Source organism: Pseudochaenichthys georgianus, chromosome 18 (genome assembly GCF_902827115.2).
Source record: "Pseudochaenichthys georgianus chromosome 18, fPseGeo1.2, whole genome shotgun sequence".
NCBI lineage: Eukaryota > Metazoa > Chordata > Actinopteri > Perciformes > Channichthyidae > Pseudochaenichthys > Pseudochaenichthys georgianus.
Window position 1 is genome coordinate 16,225,283 of NC_047520.1, and position 22,663 is coordinate 16,247,945.

A 22,663-nucleotide genomic window follows, 5' to 3' on the forward strand; every position below is an offset into this window, starting at 1 on the left:
AAAATATACACAGTATAATGAGGAAATAAATCCCCACCAAACTTCATAATTATACAAACGGAGGCCTTCTTAAAAACAATGTATGCCAACCTTTTCAGTTAATAAACATTATTTAAACATTCTTTAATAACTAGACATGTATAACTCATTGTTTTGCATAGCAGGCTTGGTAGTGCCAGCAACATGTTGAAAGCAAAAACTTGGATGACAAGCTTTTGATGTCCAAACCGCAGAATCAGTTTTGGGGATTTTCCATCACATGCAGTACATTTAATTCCACTGATTAAATGACTTAGGATCGCTGCCATGGAACTAGTGCTGTAGTAAAGTTTGAATAACAGGCTGACATCCAAACTTCTTCCTTGTACCAGACCAGAGAACAGGCTCGATGTTAGGTTTTGTTTCTATGTGTATAAAGGTGCAGCAGGAAACTCCCTCTTATCAGTGCTCCTCCTGACAATAGCAGACTGTTCCCCCGGTCAGTGTGAAGGAAGACCTGCAGACAAACAGCGCCGAGCCATGAGCCACGCAGGTAAGCTGTCCCTTTGAAGGATTTATTTATTCCATGCCGTAATGAAAATTATCCATTGCTTTAATATGAGCGTTGCTGATTTATAATGGTCTGCAATGCTCAGAGCAACATATTGATGGGCACAATACATCTTGGAACAATATTAAAAACATTGAAAAATCAAAGCAAAATTGGTGATGACGGTTAAGCCGTTTCACTGTTTCTCACATGATCACATCTCACAGTATGCTACATTTAAATATACTACACAAGTGATAGCAAAAAGTATTTTCTGTGAATCTGTACTTTTTTTTCATAATATACTTGAGTGATATGATTCAATCTATCTACTGCATGTGTTCTATCAATTTGAAGGTGATCTCTTTAGAATTTTCCCATCACGCTTCTTATATTGTTATGTTGTATTTTCCATTGATTGTTTGACTTCAGTAGAGCCTGCCTGCAAAAGCGTTTCTCATGATTGTGCTGGACCAACCTGAGAGACAAATATCTTGACTGTTGAATCCACTTATCTCGTAGTTGAGCAGCTGTTGATCATCTATGAGTGTGAGGGCACAGCAATGGGCCACATATCTGCGTTCCGTCTTCACCGGTTCCCTCTCAGAGGCTTCCATCTGCTCCTACGACATCGCCACTGTGTCCAGCCGGCAGGACGACTTCCTCCGCCTGTCCCAGTACTCCTGCAAGGGCATGCTGGAGGGGCTGTGTCCGAAGCGCCGTTTCTTCCTGGCCCGTGTGTTGTGTCCTGCGACTGCTGTGGTGGTGCTCCTGTGTGGGGTGGAGAGCCTGGCCCCCCTGCTGGAGCAGGTCCCTCTGAACGGAGACGATTGCCTGCAGGTCTCCAGTGAACAACATGCTCACGGGTACCTGTCCGCTGTCACTGATATTGTGAAAAAAGGTAGGGCAATGGCTCTGAAAAGTTTTTGACTGACTAGCTGTAAGGGGAGATACTACAGGTTTACATTTTAACTAATAGATATGCTCATGAAACTTCGCCAGTTGATTATTTATATTAAGATAACAATAATATAAGCATCTAAATGTGTAATTGGATATTTTCGATCGATTTGAAGACATGCCCTAACTCGCTAAAATGACCAATGCATACAAACCTGTCTCATCATAATAAGATTTTGTCTTGAGAGGAATTCTGCCTTGCACATGATTGTGTATTGGACTTACATCAAAAAAGGAAGGTAAAAGTGCAAAAGATAAATGCCCTTTCATTTTACTTAACCGGTACCCAAAAGGTTACTTAACTTTTCCCCACATATCTAACAGCATGCAGTAAAACTGTAATTTAGGCACAATTTGCATCCGTGCAATGCCAGAAAAAAGGAAACCTTTAGGAATATTTGTACACAGCCGCACCATTCCCTGCTACGATGGGAAAACAATCCTCATTATTTGTGAGAATGTCCCAGCAGCAGCAGCAGCAGCGAGGAAACCTGTTTACTGACTTTTTTTAACCACTGTTTAGATTGGCATTCATATTTTTAAAGCACCAGACGCACAGACTAAGCATCTCCAGCATGTCCCACCCACCCGGCCAATTATCCCCAGCCTTTTCCCTGTTTTTCCTAATTGCAGTATTTGTATAAACTCATAACGCTGGGGAGGGAGAGCTTCTATTTAAACAGGTGCATGGGCAGGAGGAACATCTGATGCAAATAGTCTCCCTTTCCTCTTTGGCCATCACTGTATACTCTCCGTGAGCCATGCAAATTCAAGTGCACTCCGCGTCACATTGCACTGATACAGGGAAAGTGCTTCAGGCCAGGATCCCACAGACGGTTATATTTTAACCCAGAAGTACGCTGCCTATTCACACAGGGTGATGCCGTTTGCTTGTTAGCACACAGCAGACATGTGGGTGTTTGAGTGTAAACAGCTGGAGATCCGTGCACTTCATCACTGCAAGAGGCGCTACACCAACAGAAACAATACTATTATTGGTATCATTGTATTTGACTCACTCAAAAGTTAATTATAAAAGAGTTTTGGATTTAACGCAAATAAACCTTTTTTACTTTTAAACTTGGTTTGTTTTTGCTTTATTCTCGTTTTAATCAAATAATCAGCTTTAGATTTGAATTATTCTCAAGGTTTTGTTATTATTTAATAATAATAATACTGTAGGGCTACTGAGAAACAAAAGTGTGTTGAGCTAAGGCTAACACACAGAATGCAGTAGCAATATGAATGTTAGCACGCAAGCAAGTATGTTAACTATTTAAATCTGACTTTAGCAATGTCATTTGTTTTGCAGGTACAAATAAACCATTACAATGTTGACCTGATAACTGTGCTAGATAACAAAGTTAAGGGATTAGTTAGTGCACTTCATCCTGAGGAGGAATTTAACTTTGCTATGCTCCTTCGTGTTGCTCGCATGCCTCAAAATAGACCTGGATAGCTTATGGTATCTGAAACCCATGTTGTACAATTCACAAGTGCATAACCAATCGTGATGTTCAATGTCCCATCTTCTGTAGGTGCATTAGCTTCAGCTGCAAATGTCAAACCCCTGATACGTGGGCTATCAGAGCGAAAGGCTGCAGCCCGCAGTGTCAGGTCCATGGCTGTTGTTCCCTCCAGAGTTCCCTGTGGGGTGAGGCTTTCAGGCACTAGCAAGCCATTTCATTTTCATAAAGCATCCCTAAAATTGACTGCACTGCAGTTCACTGTACCGTCTCTTTGGCAGAGCTCCACGGAAGTGTTCATTCTTTTGAAAAACGAGTCGGCTGGCAGCGACGCCGAGGTTGAGTTCACCGCTGACGATCAGAGGCTGAGAGTGAAGCCCGTCTGCTGGAATGAACGGATCCTCTGTGTCAATGCGCCAGGTATACACGCGCCATGACATCATGAGTGTACAATGAAATCTACACTGGCTTTTCTGTGTTAAGTTTCTTCATGTTTTCTGTTGCAGATTTTCCAGCAGGACATGTGAGAGTGACTGTGTATAGCAATGGGGTGCCACTGAGCAAGGCACAGCTGCAATACTACAGCAACATGGAGGAAATAACCTGCCTTCTGGCGAGGGCAGCAGACCCTGTACATTTCATGTGTCAGGTAAAGCCATTAAAAGGCTGTTTCAAAAGCACCAGGCAGGGAGAGGCAAACAAATCAATCAGCCTGGTCTCGGTCCCGTAGCGTCAAATACAGCAGCCTGGTCAGCGGCCCTAGGTTTAAAAAAAAAAATGCTGTAACTATGGCTGGGGCAGAGAGGAATCAGATGACGTATCATAAAGAGCGACAAGTCGGGTTAACAGGGAGGTGTATGGTGGAAGGATGGGTGAAAAGCACAGGACTTTTAGACAGAAGGCTGCCATTTGTAAGGTTAACGTGTACATGTTTTACTTATGTGCATGAGTGAAATGATGTAATGACTATGCTGCATACATAGAGTTTGCAAAAAAAAGAAAAGCCAAAACACTTTTTTCTAAACCAGCAGTTTTAGTTATTTTGAAAAGACACCCGTTTGTATAAATGGAACACTTTTATAGAAGGTATTCAAATTATGAAGATGTACATTAAGATTTCTAAAGCTTATTTATGCAATATTACTCTCTGTAACAAGTCATATTACCATTTTTCATTTTTTTGAACAAGCAGTGTGCATACCTCAGTTTTAAAGCTCTAACACTTGCAAATATATTCAAATAAGTCTATCAACCATGGGTTTTGTTACGCAGGAAACACATTTGAATGCTGCTCCATTCTCTCCCTTCTGAGGCACTCTGAATGTGTTATCGTGACTCATCGTTATGCAACGCATTTATAGAAATTAGGCAATCGCCGCCCTAAAACGCTGCTTCTAATCAATCCACTTCAAGCCATTAGAAAGAAACAGAAAATTAATTGGATGCACATATTTCTGCCGATGTTTATGTACGCCACTGCTTACTGCCTCCTCTCAGGAAATGAAAGGGCAGGCCTCTTTCTGCCACGAACACTTCATTTGATTATGGTCCGTTTTGCTGAAGAGGCAAACATGAGCAATGCCAAAATAAGAATTGGTCACTTCAAACAAAAGCCTGGATTGACATGACTGGACTTCGATGCATGTTAAACTTCTATAGCTTCCCCGGAAGACTGTATTTTACAATACAATTATAATGGCACCATCAAAAGTGCTGCTTTTGTTTACTCATCAATGTATAGTCAGAGATATGCTTGTATTTCATTGCAGGCTCTTCAGCAGTCTTCTGTGCAGAATCTGGACCAGAAGTTAACCTCCATGTTGTTAAAGCACATGCCCAACGGAGGGTTTCAGGGACTGCAGTGTGAACACACCCCAGGGAGGTATACAACTGGAGGACTGTGGACTGACATTAAACAAAACATATGATTGGCATACATATGCAAAGATATATCTCAAACGTTTGGGAGAAGTGCCAAGCATGCATCAATGCAGTATGAATGGATGTACAGTAAGGTATAATCCCCCACAATGTACTCACAGTCCCTAACTGGGATGAAAACACTAATTGCAGATCTACCCGTGAGTAACAGGTGATGATTACTTCAAAGTATGGCTTTGGCATTATTGATATAAAAGCCTCGAGACAACAGATGTTAATTCACTCCTTTCCAAGGGGGATGTGTGTATGCAACAATGTGTAATGACCGTAATTCTCACTGTTGAAATGCCTTACTTTCGCATGACGCACATTATCCACCATTAAAAGGAAAGTCATTTATTGGCTCGTTATGTGGCCGATTGATGGCTTCATCAGCCCCTGAGATGGATCCTCAACTGCTACAAAGGGGTCAATAAGTGCCTCCGAGCTGTCTTCCACTCATGATTGTGTGAAAGCGTTCACATTAGGTCAACTTCAAGACAGCACATGTAAAGGAAGTGGAAAGGGAATATTATGTATGGGTTGTGAATAAAAAAAAAAAGTGTTTCTCATTTAAACTGGAAAATATCCACATCAGAGCTCCACCATTCAGATGTCCCATCACTCCTCCACTTTGCTGCCCAGTATGGCTTCAGGAGCGTGTGCAGCGTGCTCCTGCAGTGTCCCGGTGCAGGGAGAGCGCTGCACACCGCCAACCGCCACGGACACACTCCCACTGAGATAGCCAAGACACAAGGCCATACCCAGCTTCACGTCCTTTTGAAGGAAAGGCTGGTAACTATTCACTCATTTCCTCCTTCACCGTGCTCGAGTAGTTACTGCTAATGTTGCATCAGCTTCATGGACCTCATGAACAATGAAGACATCTCTCAAAATGTCAACATCCGATGACAGCTTCTCATGGTGCTTTATGAGCCAATTCAATCCACACAGAGGCATCGTTTATATCGAGCCAGCAGTATTTAATGTCACCTGAATGGAATTCCATAATACCTGCAGACAGCTGTGGTAAATACCACGATGCCCCTCAGCTGCTGGGACCAGGGGCTGCACTCAGAAATGCACTCACTAACACCAATACAGCGTACAGAGGACTATGAGTGAGTGGTGCTTTATCAGTAATGGACATAATGGAGGAAAGGAAAGCAGGGAGAGAGACCTGTATTTCAGGGGCGACCTCGCTCCCTAACTCGCGGCTTTACATTCAGCTCATGGCTCAGTTAGTGGATCCTCTTCCTGTGCGTTGGGCCTGCGAGGTTCCTAATGGAACACCCCCACAGAGAGTAGAAAGGTTGTTCACGCACGCACGCACAATGGCTCCGAGCGCAGGTTGTCTGCATACATTCAGACAATTAATGCAGCCACTAATGTTGGGTTCTTCTGGCGTAATGGCTGCCATTTCCCCGTGTTAATATGAAGAGCCTCTTCCTGCTCAACCTCCCACTTCACTAAACACAACATCACATTTGCTGCAATCCTAATTTAATAGATCCTTTGCACGCACGCACGCACTTCCCTTTATTTGACAAATCTGGAGGACACTGGGATGATAATGTTTTTTCCAGTGCTAAGGACATTATCGTTAAAGAAAGACATGATGCTGCCACGGTACAGTCAGGAAGGCAGCATGAAAACACATTACGTCCAGCAAAGAGGGAATATTTGTATTGCCGTTTGTTTGTCGGAAAGATTACGGAAGAACTACTGGTTAGATTTTCTCGGAAGGGTGTAGCATTGGCCAATGAAGAACCCATTTGAAAGTAGAGCAGGATGTAATCATAATGCAGATACACTAAAACAGCCTTTGAATGACCTTTAGGTGTATCGTGCAATTACTTGACCTAACATTATAGATGCACACAATACATTTGTATATAGAACATTACTGACTGAGTTCAAACGGCTATCCTTTTCATGTGAGCACAAACGATCCAGTTAGCGGCGTTGTCCAACCCCCTTCATGTCACTGTGTAAGGCAGCGAGATAATCGGCGTTCGTTCATATGAAACTCTGCTCTCATCTCCCGTCTCCCCTTATAATGCAGACAACTTTTAACTTTCTCTGATGGCTGGGATCAGCCCATAGAGAGTTCCCCCTTGAGGGGAATTTCGACACTCCGGCAGCTGTTCCAAACACATGTATCCCTAGCAACGCGGCTAATTGAGAGTGACTGCAGATGGAGCTAGGTTTGATCAGATGGCTCTAGTGAGTTGCGGTGCTCGGCGAGTCGGCAGCGAGTCGGATCAGCTGACAGGGGAGCAGTGATGTCAAACCGAGGCCTCCCCACAGGGACCCCCACGCGCCTATAGATGCGACAACTTAAAAAAAATCGACATGCACAAGCTATTGACATTTACAATTTCCTTTGAAGGGTAATTCAAATTCATATTGACCGATAAAACGACATGCGTGTTGCTACAGAGGACGTGTAAGAGGGGTTTTGTTTTCTTTGTTTTCTTTGCACAGCAGTTTCATTAACTGATCTTCACTGTTACCCCCACCCCAATTAATCAACCCATGATGCATCAGTGATTTGGAAGTCAGTGTGGCAGCACTTTGTCAATACATCCTAGATGGATGGGTCCCTAGCTTCATGGACGGGCTGAATCACTCACCGGGCCTGCGTCAGATCCACTACTCTGCCCTGGCACCACTTCTTTGTTAATTAGCTGTGAACGGCTCCAGATGGGAAAGATTCATTATTCAGGGCGAGCATAACTAGAATATAAATATAGAAAATGCTCCGCTGTTATTGACGATGTTCATGTCCTCAAAATGCCTCGTTACAAATCTTTATTAGACACACATTGTCCTCATTTCATATTTTAACAGAGTGTCACTTGGTATTAAGATGGACTCAGCGCTTCCACTGTGTGCTCAGATAGAGCCGAGCAGGCCTCGATACATAAATACAAATGACTGTATGGTCCTCTGAAGACTACTCGGAGCCTTTCATGTGCTGCACGTTGTGCTCGTGTACACTCCTATCCAAATTCAAGAGGGACAAATATGGCGACACCCTGCACTTTGTTGACTCCACAGACCTTTTTGTATTTTATGTTTGGTTAGTCAGAGACTGCTTAATCATTAAGCTTACTCCAGAGAGATGTGTATCATTTGAATGATACAGTACTCCTCGTTCTGCTAAATTAACTGGTTCTCATCCCTCCGGTTGAAGGAAGCGGGACTACTGAAAAATGTTCCTCTTTGAGTCAGTCTTTAGCATGTTAAACTGCGACCTTCAGGGATTCCTTTGAAGCATAATTGAGAATGCAGTTTGGTTGAATAGTATTGTTTTTTTGCAGGACACAGGGTTTACAATTGCCATTCAATAGTTCAAAAGGCATTCTCCAGAAGATGAAGCTACTGACTTTAGTGATCCGACTTGTCATACGGAAACACAAGCTACACTTGAGCTAAATGCAGTGAAACACCTCATCTGGTCAATGCTCATTAGTTAGCATGTTAACATACTAAACTAACATAACATGTGACATTATACCAGCTGCAGATTGGTAGCATCCCCATTGTGAGCATATTAGCATTTAGCTCATACTGCAGTACCACGGTGTCTAAATGTGATGTACTATGGTTGAAAGAAAACTAGAACCCTTCACAGAGAAAGGGATCGTTTCTTCTCCTGCTGAGCGGATTACTTTCTATTGTTCCCTGCCAATAAATAAGTCTGCACATTTGGCCTGCACATTATCAAAGTGATGGCTTCAGCGTTACCCTCTACAATCTGCCATGCGTTAGACTCCGTTATCCTGAAAGCGCATGTTGAGGATTGACCATTTCAGCTGTTGAAACCAGATTCAAACTCCTGATCTTTATACCAGGTTTGTGTGAAGTTTGCTCTCCCTCTCACAAAAACCTGCCTGCTGCTCCGTCTGCTGCACTGCTGCTCGGTGAAACCTGGAATGCCTGAGGCTCCTGCAGCTTCAGACATCTGTAAAATGATTTAGCATTCGTGGTAAGTCAATAAATCCCCCTCCCCTGTCCACATTACCTCCAGAAATACCACACTATGCTGTAGCACAGCTCACAACTAATATTAGTCAATGTTCACGCTGCGACGGTAATTAACCCGTCCTTTCTACCTGTTGGGCCCATTATGAAGCGCCACGGTGAAGTATTCATGGCAACCAATAAGTGATTTGCAGTACTAGGAACATTGCAATATTGTAATTGAGTCATGAGTGGCTGTGTTGCTTGGAAACTGAACACGGAGCGTGGCGGGTTATATATGGAGGATGTCAAGATCAAAGTGAGCTGTATTTCATATGTTGTGCAAATATTAATGTTATTAACTGGGATTTATTTCAAATTCAAACATTAAAATTGATAATAGAAATGCAATCTTAAGGGGTTATCATATGCATTATGATAGAGGCTTTTGTAATCCATCTCGAGGTTAAATCTACAATCCATCCAGCTTTTTATTTGGTTTAAAGATGTGACTCGGTTCCTCACATCTCGATCAGAAGTTGAAACATGGCAAGATACTGATATCCGTGTCTCAATCTAATTACAGATGCAGTCTAAATATCAAGCCAAGGGTCTGGGATTGCTCACTAAATGATATGTTTGGACTGAAAGGGGAAGAATGTCTGATTTGATAATAACCCTGATCATACCCCGTCTGTCCCTCAGCGTGCCATTAGCAAATAGGCCGACTGTGCAGCAGAGGGAAAGCTGCTCTCCGTTATCCAGCAGCCTTACAGCACACCTCTCTTCCTGCGATAGTCCTGAAATTGCTTTTCCCCCCAAGTGAAGTCTTAACAGATTCAGCGAGAAATTAATAGTCTGGACATTTGTCACATCCGACATGAAAACACTGAATATTAGAGTGTGGCATGGAGGCAGAAATCAGACCAGACTGTGACGGAGCATAACAAGCTTAGTGGATAGTCATCTTAGCTTTTTTCGTTTCATAATTGTGCCTTGGAAGGAGGACACAGGTGAGAACATGAGCTGACAGGAAGGATGAAGTGTGCAAGCCAAGCACACAAGTGCTGAATGTATCAGGACTTGTCAAACATGCATGAATACTGAGAAAAGGCCAATCCACTCCAACATGGCAAACACCCGGCTTTAACATTAACATATCTTTCTAAATCTCCTCTCTTGAGCTTCTCCTTTGTGATTTGGATGGAGAATAAAACCCGTCTCTTCATGCTCTTGTTGTTGCAGAATATGTTCAGCTCAGACGAGGACAATGGTGATGCCAGTGTGTACGAAATGATGTGCGCTGCAGGTGAGTGAGGGGCTGATGGGAAGTGGAAGGAGGACAAAGGGAAAGCCGGTAATGGAATTGTATTTTCTTTCCAGCACATCATTATGCTGTTCATTTCCGACCACTGAATATGTTCCCCTCGCTGATGGGCACAGCGTGTAGCGTTTGCTTTCCATTCGCTGTGAAATGAGCAACAAAAGCATCATGCAGAACTTGATCATGACAGGATAGTGGAGTGAACACTTTGTGTGTTATAGGGACTACTTCCAGCAAACATGCAGAGCCACCAGCAGAGGAGGGGGAGGAGGAAGACATCTACCTACCACTGGAGGATGGATATGACTCCATCCTGAACTCAACAAAAGCAGTAGTTATTGCCAATCGCCCACCAGCACCCACACCTCGGCCTGAGGGCACGCAGGTGAAGGAGGACGGCACTCCTTACATCACCAAAGGTACTTATGGCTGTTTTCTTGCATTCTGTAGCAGCCAATGATGTGATGATAGACTAACATGTAATGAAGCACAATGGTGTAATAAAATGTCCTGACTGCAATGAAGTACTTTAGTAAAGTAAACCCTTTTCAAAAGCAGCAATTTCATAAGGTCAGACGAGGCAAATAAGAAAGGAAAAATAAAGCCTTTAATGGATCCTTAATCTACTGGATTGTGTTCTTCTGTAGCTTTTGTCCTCATCTGATCCAAGATGCACTCTGGTCTAATGGACCACTTTGCACATCGACCAATCAGCATCGGTTAGGGTGGGTTCATTTCCGATTAATATTGGTTTTATTTGAATGCATCTTTGCCTGATAACGACGAGCCATTTGCCATCAATTTAAAATTCTACATAAAGCCTGGATTGTATCCGTCTGTATTTGTTATTGTTTTACATTATCCATCAAAGTGAAAACATCATTGGTTTTGAAAAAGAAAGAGCCCATCTGAAAGGTACGACATTATCGATGTAAATGGTCATACAATAGCAGCCAGTACGGTATTGGTTGTTTCATTATTGGGTTTCATTACATTTTCAGGAAATGAATACGTTAATATTAAAGTGCTGCACATCCTTTGCCAGTTTTTCCCCTCAGGCACGATGGAGCCGAGTAAAAACGAGGCAGTAAGTGAAGGGGAGTTTGGGACATCATGTGGGAGGGATGAAGTGCCTGGAATGTGCATCGCCATCGTCAGTGGAGTGCTGCTGAATAAAGTGGAGATGCTTTTTGGGATGAAGTTTGTTTTTATCCCACATAAACCACAAGAACATGGTCGCTCGCTGCGCTGCAAAACTAAACTAAAGTGAGGAGAGGCTCTGCGTGGAGAGCCCCTAACCGTTCAATTTCAGCTGTGTGAATATTTCATGAAGATGAAACATCCAAAAGTGACTGGTATTATTAAGGCCTATAAATCATTAAAAGGGCTCGTTTTCTTCTTGCAAATGCACACAATACAGATTGTCCCCACATAATAACGCTGCTCTCTCCCCACACTAGCCATCACTTACAACACACAGAAATGCAACAGGCGCCCTATGTCCATTATGAAGCCTGTTATATCCAGTAAGCCATCCCTCTGCCCAATGGGGACCGACAAAGCAAAACAATTAATTGAGTGCACCACTGAAAACCCTGCATCCCAACCCTCAGCAACAGAGGCAACTACCGAGCTGCCATCTGCAACCAATCTTGGCCAGACCAAGGCCAAGTCAGCCAGAATAAGTCATTACATGTGTTTTCCATCATCCTTGTCCCCAGAGCGCACGAGAAAAAGGAGAGGGATTCTGAGGTTTCCATCTATTGAGACAGCGGAGCTTCAAAACCACACAAGGATCACATTCTGCTCCTCACTCCCACTGCCGCAGTGAGAGATGTGAGGGGAGAGATGAGGCTCGGCGGAGGATTAGGCGAGGAGCCAGTTATTGGACACCGCTGCTGCACAAGTGGAAATAATGAGGAGTGTTGCTTTTGTTCGCAGCAGTGTGTCCAGCTAAATGAGACTGAAATGATGTTGGAATAACTAGGCATGCAACTACATGGGGACATATGTAGACACAAGGCAAAGCTTCAGTCATGTGTCCTCAGCTGTACTACACTCACTGTTTTGGTCTGAATGGAGCCATAGCTGGTATTACGAGCAAGCTGCGTTTAAACATGGAAAAGAGAGACGCTGTCATGGAGGAAATGCTCAGAGGTGGGATTATCGAGCAGGGTGTGGATGTTTCAATCCAGTGTTGGTCGCACAGCCGCAGCTCCACCGCTCTGACAGCAACACAGTGTAGCCTTTCATTCCGAGTGCTCACTACCAAACCAAAGCATCATTCAGGGCGTTAAATTCAACCCAGAGCGGAGTGTGTACGTCTCTCTCTGAGAGGAACGCAGATTTAAGCTCTGTGAACCCAAACCTGTCATTTCACAGATATTTAGATTCAATTATACTGCATCTCAAACACTAGTAGGATGTTTTTCTCCTCCTGGATATTTACACTTGGCTTTTTGGCAATCTGTCGGTTGTTTGTAAGTAAAGGTTATGGCGCCATCTTGTGGAATAATTATTGAAATGCAGAAGCTTTGCAGGAATTTGTATAGCTTGGAATGTTTTCAGTGAGGTTGTTGACTGCTAAATTAGAATAAAATAGAAACATATATGCATACTAACAGAGTTGGATATTTTACTTGAGTAACAGTAGTTAATACCATAGTTCAAAAATACTCTGTTACAAATTCAAGTCATTCAAAATCTATTTAAGTACAAAAAGTATTTTGCATCAAATAATATACTTAATAATAATAATAATAATGTTACTTGTCACCACTGCATCCTAAATAAATATTGTATAATGTTATGTCTGCTTTGTATTCACAGTGTTCCAGAAGAAGAAGACGCAACATGGAGAAACTGATCTGTACTCACTTCCCACTAAACCAGGTGATCTCAATGATATAAGGTTCATCATTTAAAGTCACAATTAAAGCGTCACTCTAGGAATTTAGTATTACACAACCAATAAGTTGTAAAACTACAACAAAAAAAACTGATTACAGAAGAATTATCAATGTCAGAGCAGCAGCTGACATACAGTATTAACACAGTATCAAGACACGGACACATTTCTGTTACAGCAGCAAACAGGAAATAGAGTGGGCTACTGTGAGACATGCGAAACACCGGGGGGCTTAAGATAAACCTTCCTTTAAAACAATTAAAAGCTACTATTTTCAGACTTCAGTTTGAAAATTCACATTATGAACTTATATAACCTCTCGGTTAGGGGTAGTACGGGGGTTTGGCTTTACCATTTATACAGAAAGACCCAAAAGATTGATGAGCTACATAAGAGAATAACCGCCGCACATTCATATGCCTCCACAAAGCAGTCAGGTTGCAGTCAACATTTATGTGTGTCCAAAAGATCCTCACTTCATTATTTTAACCAAATTTGAAAAGAATCCTTCGAAAATCTATCTGAGGATATCACATCAAAGAGAAGGTGACGCATGTACAACCTACAAACAAAAAGCATCACAACACAAGATTAACTCTCAGCTACAGGAGGCCATTTCCATATTTTCTGCTCGCAAATGTGTGTATTTCCCCTTTCTTGACAGAATTTGCATTACGACTTTGAGACTGTAAATGTTTTACTCATGACAGCAGGACTTTTACTGTGCCAGTGATTTTTGCTGCCTTGTCTGTAACTGTTAGATTACCTGCTGGAATTACCTGCTGGGTGGTATAACTTAATGCTTCCTAGATAATTACTGGTGCGTTAAAATTGTAGTGATAACCATGAAGAAAAAAAAGTCATCGCGGCAGTAATGGGCACAGAAACCCAAACACATTTGAACAAGCCAAGAAGATGAGCAATAAATCCAAAGTGTGAAAGAACGTCTACAGAGATATAAAGGTATTTTTCTGCTCCTCTGTCGCTGACACTGAGTGACAGATCTAAAGATCATCCCAGTCACAGAACATTACTAACCATCTTCACGACTCACTGACAGTACAGATGTGCAGAGCAGAATCACATTAGCAACAAATCCCCTGTATGAATGCCATCTGGAGTGGCTTTATTCTCTGTCTCCTCTTATATCGGTCACTGGAATTAACAGTTTAATGTATGCCATTATGTATCAAATCCAGTGTGATTTTTCGCCACCTTTTGCTCAGAATTTGGATGTTTTTTCCAGACGTTTTGATTGAGTTGTTTGTTGCAGCACGTGGGCGAGAGGATAGCATCTCTGCCACCTATGATACGTTTGTGCCGAAGCAGATGAGCGGTCTGCAGACCCTCATCGAGCTGCAGCAGAGTGTGAAGGGGGGGGCACTCACCGTGGACGCAGCTCTGGAGCGCTTAAGCGACTTTCAGCGGGTTCAGAAGGGCGGGGAGGAGGTGCAGCAGGTGGGACCATCAAACACACACACACACACACACACACACTGGAACAAATAAGCATGCAGAAATCAAACTGAATAATACAACTGTAACCATCTGTTGCTCATGATACGCCGTCCTACAAAACAGAGACTGACACTTTGATATGCTTACTGCTCTAAAAAAAGGGTAGAAATGGTAGCCTACTGTTAGCAGACACTATAAACATTACATTGCTAAAACATACATTACATTCAGTGTTGTTGTGTGTGTCACATGGCAGGGGGAATAGGCATCTCATTGCAGAACTGGTCATATTGTCTCAAGTAATACAGGTTTAAATGATACGAGTTAATTTGGTCTAATTTGAGCAGTTATAGGCATCTTGTTTTCATGCAACCACAACATTTTTACTTTTTCATTTTCATACACAAGGTACAGTATAGACAGTTGTTCAGGTAACTTTAGGTCAGCATTGTTCAAGATGCAAAGGCTTTATTGTCATATGCACAGTAGCTACAGTGTAGAAATGGCAATACAAATGTAAAGTTCTAAGCTCCTCCAACATAGTTATATAGAGAGGTGAAGTCCCTCCTTCGCCTCTCTATAAATAGATTTAAAAAAGCTAAATAATGCAGAGAATGTTGTAAGTGACCAAGTAAATGCAGGAGTCTATATACATGTAAATAGAATGGGATATATACAACATAATGTAAAATGTAATATTCTACAGTAAAATAAAACTGTTTATTGTAGTGATAACTATTTTGAATAGCAAAACATACTCAAAACAGTGAGTAAAACAATCTACCACTTACCACTTCATCCATATCCAAATACAAATACAGTCATATTCTAGAGTTGATATACATACTTTTAAGTAGTAAAGTTGAGATTAAAAGGTTATATTAGCACTGTTTTAAACAACCTAAACTAAATGAAAACGAGCTAGTGTGGACACCGAGAAGCTAATCATGCTAATGAGGGACAGGTGTGTAGGCAGGCGGTGATTAGGGGAACTGAGGACCCCTGCTGGCTGGGAGGGGGAAGGACAGGAGTTAGAACTGAAACAGCAATCACCATCACAAAAGACGTTTGTGTACTGTACGTGAATGTGTCTTAAAAACACCGTATAGGAAAAATACAGAGTCAATAGTAGTATAGTAATACTCTTTTACATCATGTAAAAATTACGAGGTGGCAAAAATACTCTGCGTTTACATTTTAAACTCAAAATAAAAATATAATTTGCAAAGACATTTCCAGAGGATATGTGGAACATTGAATAAGTCAGGTGCAAAATTCTAGTTTTATTTTGTTGACATATTAGAATCAAAGGTTTTTACAGAAGGGAGTTGGATTTTTGTTTGGAACTACATAAATCAGAAGAACTGCTAAATAATAAGTATCATTTTTTGGCATGTATGTGTAACTTCCATATACGCACTACAGGTGAACAGTGGTTCAGTGTTTTTTAACAAATATAAGACACTGTAAAACCTTCCAAGGGGGATAACTTACATTAGACAATAATATTTAGTTTTACAAGATTTAAGAAATGTTATGTTTAAATATGTAAATGATGCAAATGCTAAGTTTTTGGGTGAATTTAGTAAAAATATACAGGCATAAATACACAAACCAAGTTCCAAAATAGCCTAACTTGTAACCAGAGCATAAAAAGACAATGCTTTAAGGGAAACAAATGGTAAAATAAATGGATGTTTTCTGTTTCCTGCAGGAGAAGTTGAATCAGCCGAGAGCCAGTATCGTCAGCAGTAGAGAGGCTGATGACAGTGTCTACGGTAAATATTCCTCCATCCTTCACATGAGGGTTACACTTTGCTGTCATCACAGAAAAGCTTTCCTGGAACTTCAACTTAAAAAAAATAAATATTATGCGGTGCAGTTTAAAGTTGGAGCCTTACAAATGACTGTAATAACCTGTATACTGTAAATGGCTGAGAAACTCTTCTCTCCCCGCAGATAAAATCAACATCGTTCATCACACGCCAAGTGAGTTTTTTCAAATCCTATCGAGTGTGTACAGAGAAAACCAGTGTTTGCATGCCTTGTAGTTCCCCTGCCCCAGTCGCAGTCGCAGTAGTGGGGAATTAATCCTCAGGGAAGTGTTATTTAATCGAATCCCCAGTGCCTCGCTTTGATCGAGTGAGCTTCACTTACAATAAACGGGACTCTTTTATTTTATTTTACTGCACAATCCTCTGTTCAGCTGTACATGTTGGATGATTTCCCTGCAGGTGTTACAGAGAGTGAAGTCGAAGAGGAAGCCAAGAAGTGAAGTCTAATGTTTACAGCAAGCCACTTAAAGGACAGCATGTGAGTCACCTGCCAAAGTAAAAGCCTGGCAGAAGTTTGTATTCATATAAAGTTGACATGATACTGGATATTATTAGAGTTGGAACAGACATGCAGTTTCAGTAAACAAACATAAATGCCTAACAGGAAGTTTCCCTCTGAATTGTTTTGCAGTCAAATTTCTTTTCAAAGCTGACAAACGATGAAGGTTTGTCAGCCTTCGATGAAGGTAGACTGAAAACAATGTTTCCTATAAATCATTTCTAAAGAAGTGACATTTTCCTTTCATTCAAGCTCAGTAATTTGTCACATTTTCCATATTCACAGCTCCAACATTCTACAAAGACGCCATTCTTCCACCAGATTTAATTCATTTGAATACACAGAATTCTCATTTTGTAATTATAATTAACAAAGATTTATATTCCTATCTTTTTATATATATTGTTCTGCTGCTTGTTTGGCCGCTATTGCTTCTTTTAAAACACAATGGAAGGTAATTGTGGTTTAAGTAAAGTTATTATATGCTGAAATATACAATTTGTGTTAGAAACTGGGATGGACATTTATGACTCCCAGAAAATGATGAATGGATAATGAAGTAAATATTTAGCATTAGTGTCATGTTAGCTTTTTTTAAATAAATGCATGTTATTCAAGTTCTTTACGTCAACATCTACTATGAATCACAATCTGAATTTAAGATTATATGTATAAATGTCATCTTGGAAATAATGAAGCTTCCTCAGTTGTTATACTTTATGATGATGAATCTTTCCAACAAAAAATATATTTGAATTTGCATTCAAAAAATGAAAATACTGTTTCAGACCTGTGTCTGTTTCAGACCTGTGTTGCGGGGAAAGGATACCATTTCCTAGCAAGCTTTTTTCAAAACTCTTTCACAGCTTTGCCTCTAGAGGACGCTGTATCTCTAAACAAAATATCCTCACACTCACTGTGTGAGAAGCCAAATACATCTGGCTCAGAAGCACCTGCTGACCTCCTGATGGCTGGGAGGCAAGCTTGGCTAAAGAAATGTATCGGTACATTATATGAATGTAAGGGAACATCAATACTCATGCAGAGCAGGTGAGAACATCAGAGGCAGTGATTCTCACTAGTGCCGGGCTGCAAAACAGGAAACATGTTTAATCCTGCTTGCATACAGCCAAGACCTGCCAAATTGAAACCAGAAAATACTTTTATGTTCTTAAATAAAAACTAGTATATACTAGCACACTGGGATAAAGAGCACTGTCAATAGAGGGGTGTTTGTAACAGCAAGTGAGTGTAAAATGAAAGGTCAAAGCCGGTTTAATTTTCCTGGGAAACTCATTGTGTTCAGCTGCCACAGTGCAGGCCTGCTGTGTGTGACAAACAGCTTTACACTCATTCATAAATAAAGCTTGAAAAGGCCTTTTAAATCACATCCATTGAATCTCTGAATTATAAACATTTCCTGCATATACTTGTCAAAAATCAGAATTTGCTGTGATTTTACAAAACTATTCAGAAATTGGCACAAATGCAACACAGTCCTGTCTCACACACACACAGATAGCAGTGTGTTGGTACAGGCCGGCCTGAGCCCGAATGAATGAATAAGAGCTGCATGGGAATTCAGTGAATGCATGGCCAAATCCAAGCTCAGTCTTGAAACCCAGTTAGAGGCTGAGCTGTGTGCCAACGAAGCAGCTGGGTACACGGCGGGCACATTTTTCTGTTCAATCATGCTCTTTGTGAATAATATGTATTAATGCCGCTCCTACTTAGACCTGCCATTTAGCCTTTGGAGATGATCCGGCTTCAGGACCCCGTGGCATTTGAGGCATATGTTTGCCTGTCACCTGCTGACTATATTCAGTCTGAGCGTCAGGCATGGCCACCGAGATAGCCTCCATTCATCTTATATGCAAACATGTGAGCGGTGTAGAGAGACAACAGATAGAGCTTCAGTGGCATGTGTCGCCCACACCAAACATGCTTCTGAATGTGGGCAGCGCCACATCAAAGAGCAGGGATCAAAGATCCTCTGTTCCTCAAAACCCTGCACTGAATATCCATATCCACACTCCGGTCATGATGTATTATGGGGGACCAACGGACTCTTTCTATCCTGGAAATGTAATTGAATACTTGTTTTCAGTAGTGAAAAGTAAAATGTATTCAAGTAATGTGTAAGATGTTAAGGTTTTAAGCATTTTGCTTCTTGTTTTTTTTTTTATGTCGTGAGACTGTTTTCAGTTACATTTCCATTGCATTTCACATGTAATACATTTCAAATGTTTTTTGTTAAAAGACAATGTGAACGGGTTATCTTGTTTAAAACTTGTTCTTCAGTTCACTTTGAATGCTTTTAATGCTATATGCATAAAAGGTGTTCTATATCCTAAATACGAGATTGTAATACTTTAATTTGTTTATGAATCTGTGTCGACTACTTGGTTAAGTGATAATTACATTTTTTAATTAAATTTGAACTTAAACTTAATTATATTTGATTTAAAGCGGGATCTGAACGCCGTGGAAAAAGCTGTTAACTTAATATTGACATCAGCTTTATCAGCATACAGTAATGTTAAAATGGAAAAACATGTTATAAATGTAACATTAGGTAAGGCAAGGCAAGGCAATTTATTTGTATAGCACAATTCATACAGTAATGCAATTCAAAGTGCTTTACAGGATCAAACAGAGAAAACACAATACATTGAGAAGAAATACAAAACACACAAAGTAATTAATTAAAAGAAAGAAAACCATGTTTAACAGTTCGAAAATTTGAACATTTAAATTTGAAAAGCCATATTAAAAAGAAATGTTTTTAGACCTGATTTAAATGTTTCTAAAGTGCTAGCCATTCTCAGATGTTCTGGGAGTTTGTTCCATGCATTAGGAGCATAGATGCAGAAGGCTGCTTTCCCACGCTTTGATCTCACAAATGGAACAGTGAGCTGGCCTGCGCCTGAAGACCTAAGGGCTCTGCTGGGTTCGTACCACCATTAGAGTTTTGTAAACTGTACCCTATACATTATGTTGTATGTCATCCTTATTGTTGTTCTGTTGTTTTTATGTTACATGTGTAACTAATGTCCTGCAGGGCACCCTTGAAAAAGAGATATTTTGATCTCAAGGGGCTTTCACCTGGTTAACTCAAGTTTATGAATGGACGAAACAAAATGCAACAAAAAAGGCTACAAACAAACCACTGAAGGAGGTCCTTGATATATTTGGGTCCTAGCCCGTTTAGTGCTTTACATGTATATGTGTGCATTACAATCTTAAAGTCAATTCTCTCACTAACTGGAAGCCAATGCAGCGATCTCAGCACTGGAGTGATGTGATCTGTTTTCTTTGTCCGGGTTAAGACTCTGGCAACAGCATTTGAATTAGTTGGAGTTTACGGAGTGATTTTTTGTGAGGCCTGTCAAGATGCTGTTGCAGTAGTCAAGCTTGCTAAAAACAATGCATGGACAAGTTTTTCAAGGTTTTGCTTGGACATAAGGTCTTTAATACGCGAGATATTTTTTAGATGGGTAGTAGGCTGATCTGTTGATTGCCCTGATGTGGCTGTTAAATTGAGGTCAGAGTCTAAAATTATACTTAAGTTTCTTGCTTGACTTTTCGGTTCGAGTAATAGTGATTCCAGGTGTGCAGAGACTTTAATTCTTTCTTCTTTGGTTCCAAAAACAATTACTTTGTTTTTTTTTGTGTTGAGCTGTAAGAAATTACGGCACATCCAGTCATGTATTTGTTTTAGACATGTGATCAATAAATCAGTAGGACCGTATTCATCTATGGAAAGTGATATGTAGATTGGGGTGTCATCCGCGTAATTATGATAAGAAATGTTGTTATTTCTAATTATTTGAGCAAGTGGCAGCATGTACAAATTGAATAGAAGGGGCCCGAGGATCGACCCCTGGGGAACTCCACAAGTCATTTTGGTTCTGTCCGATGTACAGCTACCAATTGAAACAAAATACTCTCGGTTTTCAACATAGGATGTAAACCATTTTAGGACAGTGCCAGACAGACTCACCCATTTCTCTAGTCTTTCTATTAAAATGTTGTGATCTACGGTGTCAAACGTCGCACTGAGGTCTAATAGAACTAAAACTGTGAATTTCCCACAGTCAGTATTACAATGAATCGTCTCTGTGCTATGACGAGACCTAAAACCAGATTGGAAGGTGTCTAAAATGTTATTGGAGGTCAAAAAACTGTTAAGTTGAAGGTAGACAACCTTTTCAATTATTTTGCTTAAAAATGGTACATTTGAAATTGGCCTGTAATTACCGATTGTCAGTGTATCGAGGGTGTTCTTTTTTTTAGCAGTGGCTTAATAACTGCAGTTTTCAAGCCCTTAGGGAAGTCACCTGAATGGAGCGATATGTTCACAATCTGCAGTACATCTGAGGCAATATAGCAATAGACATTTTTAAAGAAGTTTGTCCGAAGACTACATGTAGTTGTTTTTAGATGGAATATAACGTCTTCAAGTGTTTTATGGCTGACTGGAACAAACTCCGACATGTTTGCTTCATTAATTATTTGTCCTTGCAATGGGAACATACTGTAGGGTCAAGACTCGGAATTGAGGAATTGATATCTTGCCTGATCTTTAAGATCTTTTCTGAACATTAGAATATAGAGTCCTGTATTTACAACATTCCCTCTTCTTTTTAGATTATATTTTTAGTATCCACTGTCTGTCATATATTTATATCAGAGCTTTTTTGTTGTAGGCTGCTAAAACCCAAAAATGTGCTAAAAGATTTAAAAACACACCGTAATAATATTTTTTTTGTAGGTTTATCAACAAACTCTTTTATATTTCACATTTGATAAATATGAAACGTTGATAGGTACACCTTTAAGTTTCCCTCAGCAGTGAATGGAAATGTGACATCAAAAATGCTCCCAGTTGGATTTCCTCTTCCTCTCTATCCCATCAGCAAGCTTGGTCAGATAGTGGAGAAACAGGATTATACAGTCAACGCATCAATAATATTGTTATGACACAGTTCTTAACCATCGATGGCCTCGACCAATTGAAACATGAAAAGCCGAGCTGTCTCCTCTCTCATCTGCTGAACTCTTGCTGCATGCACGCCGCTGCAAACACACTCACGAGAGTACAAACACTGGGATATCAGGGCTAACTCTACTGAAGGAACATGCATAAATACCACCATTCAGAACTTCCCCATTATACACCTTGACACACACACACACACACACACACACACACACACACACACACACACACACACACACACACACACACACACACACACACACACACACACACACACACACACACACACACACACACACACACACCACACACACACACACACACACACACACACACACCACACACACACTTTCCGTGGGGCTCGGTCCTCTCCCGGCCCCGGGATTAGGGCAGAGGATTGTGCACAGCTGCTCCCCAACATCCCCGATAAAAATCAGGCAATTTCACAGTCAGTGGCATTCTTTCATCCCCTAATCCACACCCTGCATACAGTAGAGATGAGCCTCGCTACGATGAGAACAAGCTGTTCTGAACTGACCCCATCCCCCCACTGCGGTCAGTGTGGACACCTTCGATTGGCTGTGGAGGCATCGAGCGGCGAACTGTAGGGTGCAGGAGCAAGAAAGGAGATGCGGTCCAATGCGGCATATTGACCTTCACTTCCTGTCTAAGCCACTAATTAGATGATTACAGTGAAAAACTGGTCTTGACTTTAATTAAATGTTTTATGTCAACACATGACACATAATTGCATTAGGTTAGTTGAAAGCAATTATTTTAAGTTTAAATATAA

General features: G+C 41.0%; 1 protein-coding gene across 1 annotated transcript; it reads left to right on the forward strand.

Moving 5' to 3' along the window:
- The first annotated feature begins 1,072 nt into the window (after nt 1–1,072).
- Nucleotides 1,073–16,809, forward strand: LOC117463526 (B-cell scaffold protein with ankyrin repeats-like). The gene is made up of 11 exons (XM_034105789.1): nt 1,073–1,430; nt 3,028–3,143; nt 3,237–3,375; nt 3,462–3,604; nt 5,521–5,670; nt 10,090–10,153; nt 10,390–10,587; nt 14,350–14,534; nt 16,249–16,312; nt 16,494–16,523; nt 16,769–16,809. The coding sequence occupies exons 1-11, from the start codon at nt 1,073–1,075 to the stop codon at nt 16,807–16,809; spliced, it is 1,488 nt and encodes a 495-aa protein (XP_033961680.1).
- The last annotated feature ends 5,854 nt before the right edge of the window (nt 16,810–22,663 follow it).

Bases quoted from the DNA above. Each gene is read 5' to 3' on its own strand.
- LOC117463526 (XM_034105789.1), top strand. From the start codon at position 1,073: ATGAGTGTGAGGGCACAGCAATGGGCCACATATCTGCGTTCCGTCTTC. The intron at 3,144-3,236 runs GTGAGGCTTTCA...TCTCTTTGGCAG, and splicing joins CCTCCAGAGTTCCCTGTGGG to AGCTCCACGGAAGTGTTCAT. The intron at 5,671-10,089 runs GTAACTATTCAC...TTGTTGTTGCAG, and splicing joins TCCTTTTGAAGGAAAGGCTG to AATATGTTCAGCTCAGACGA.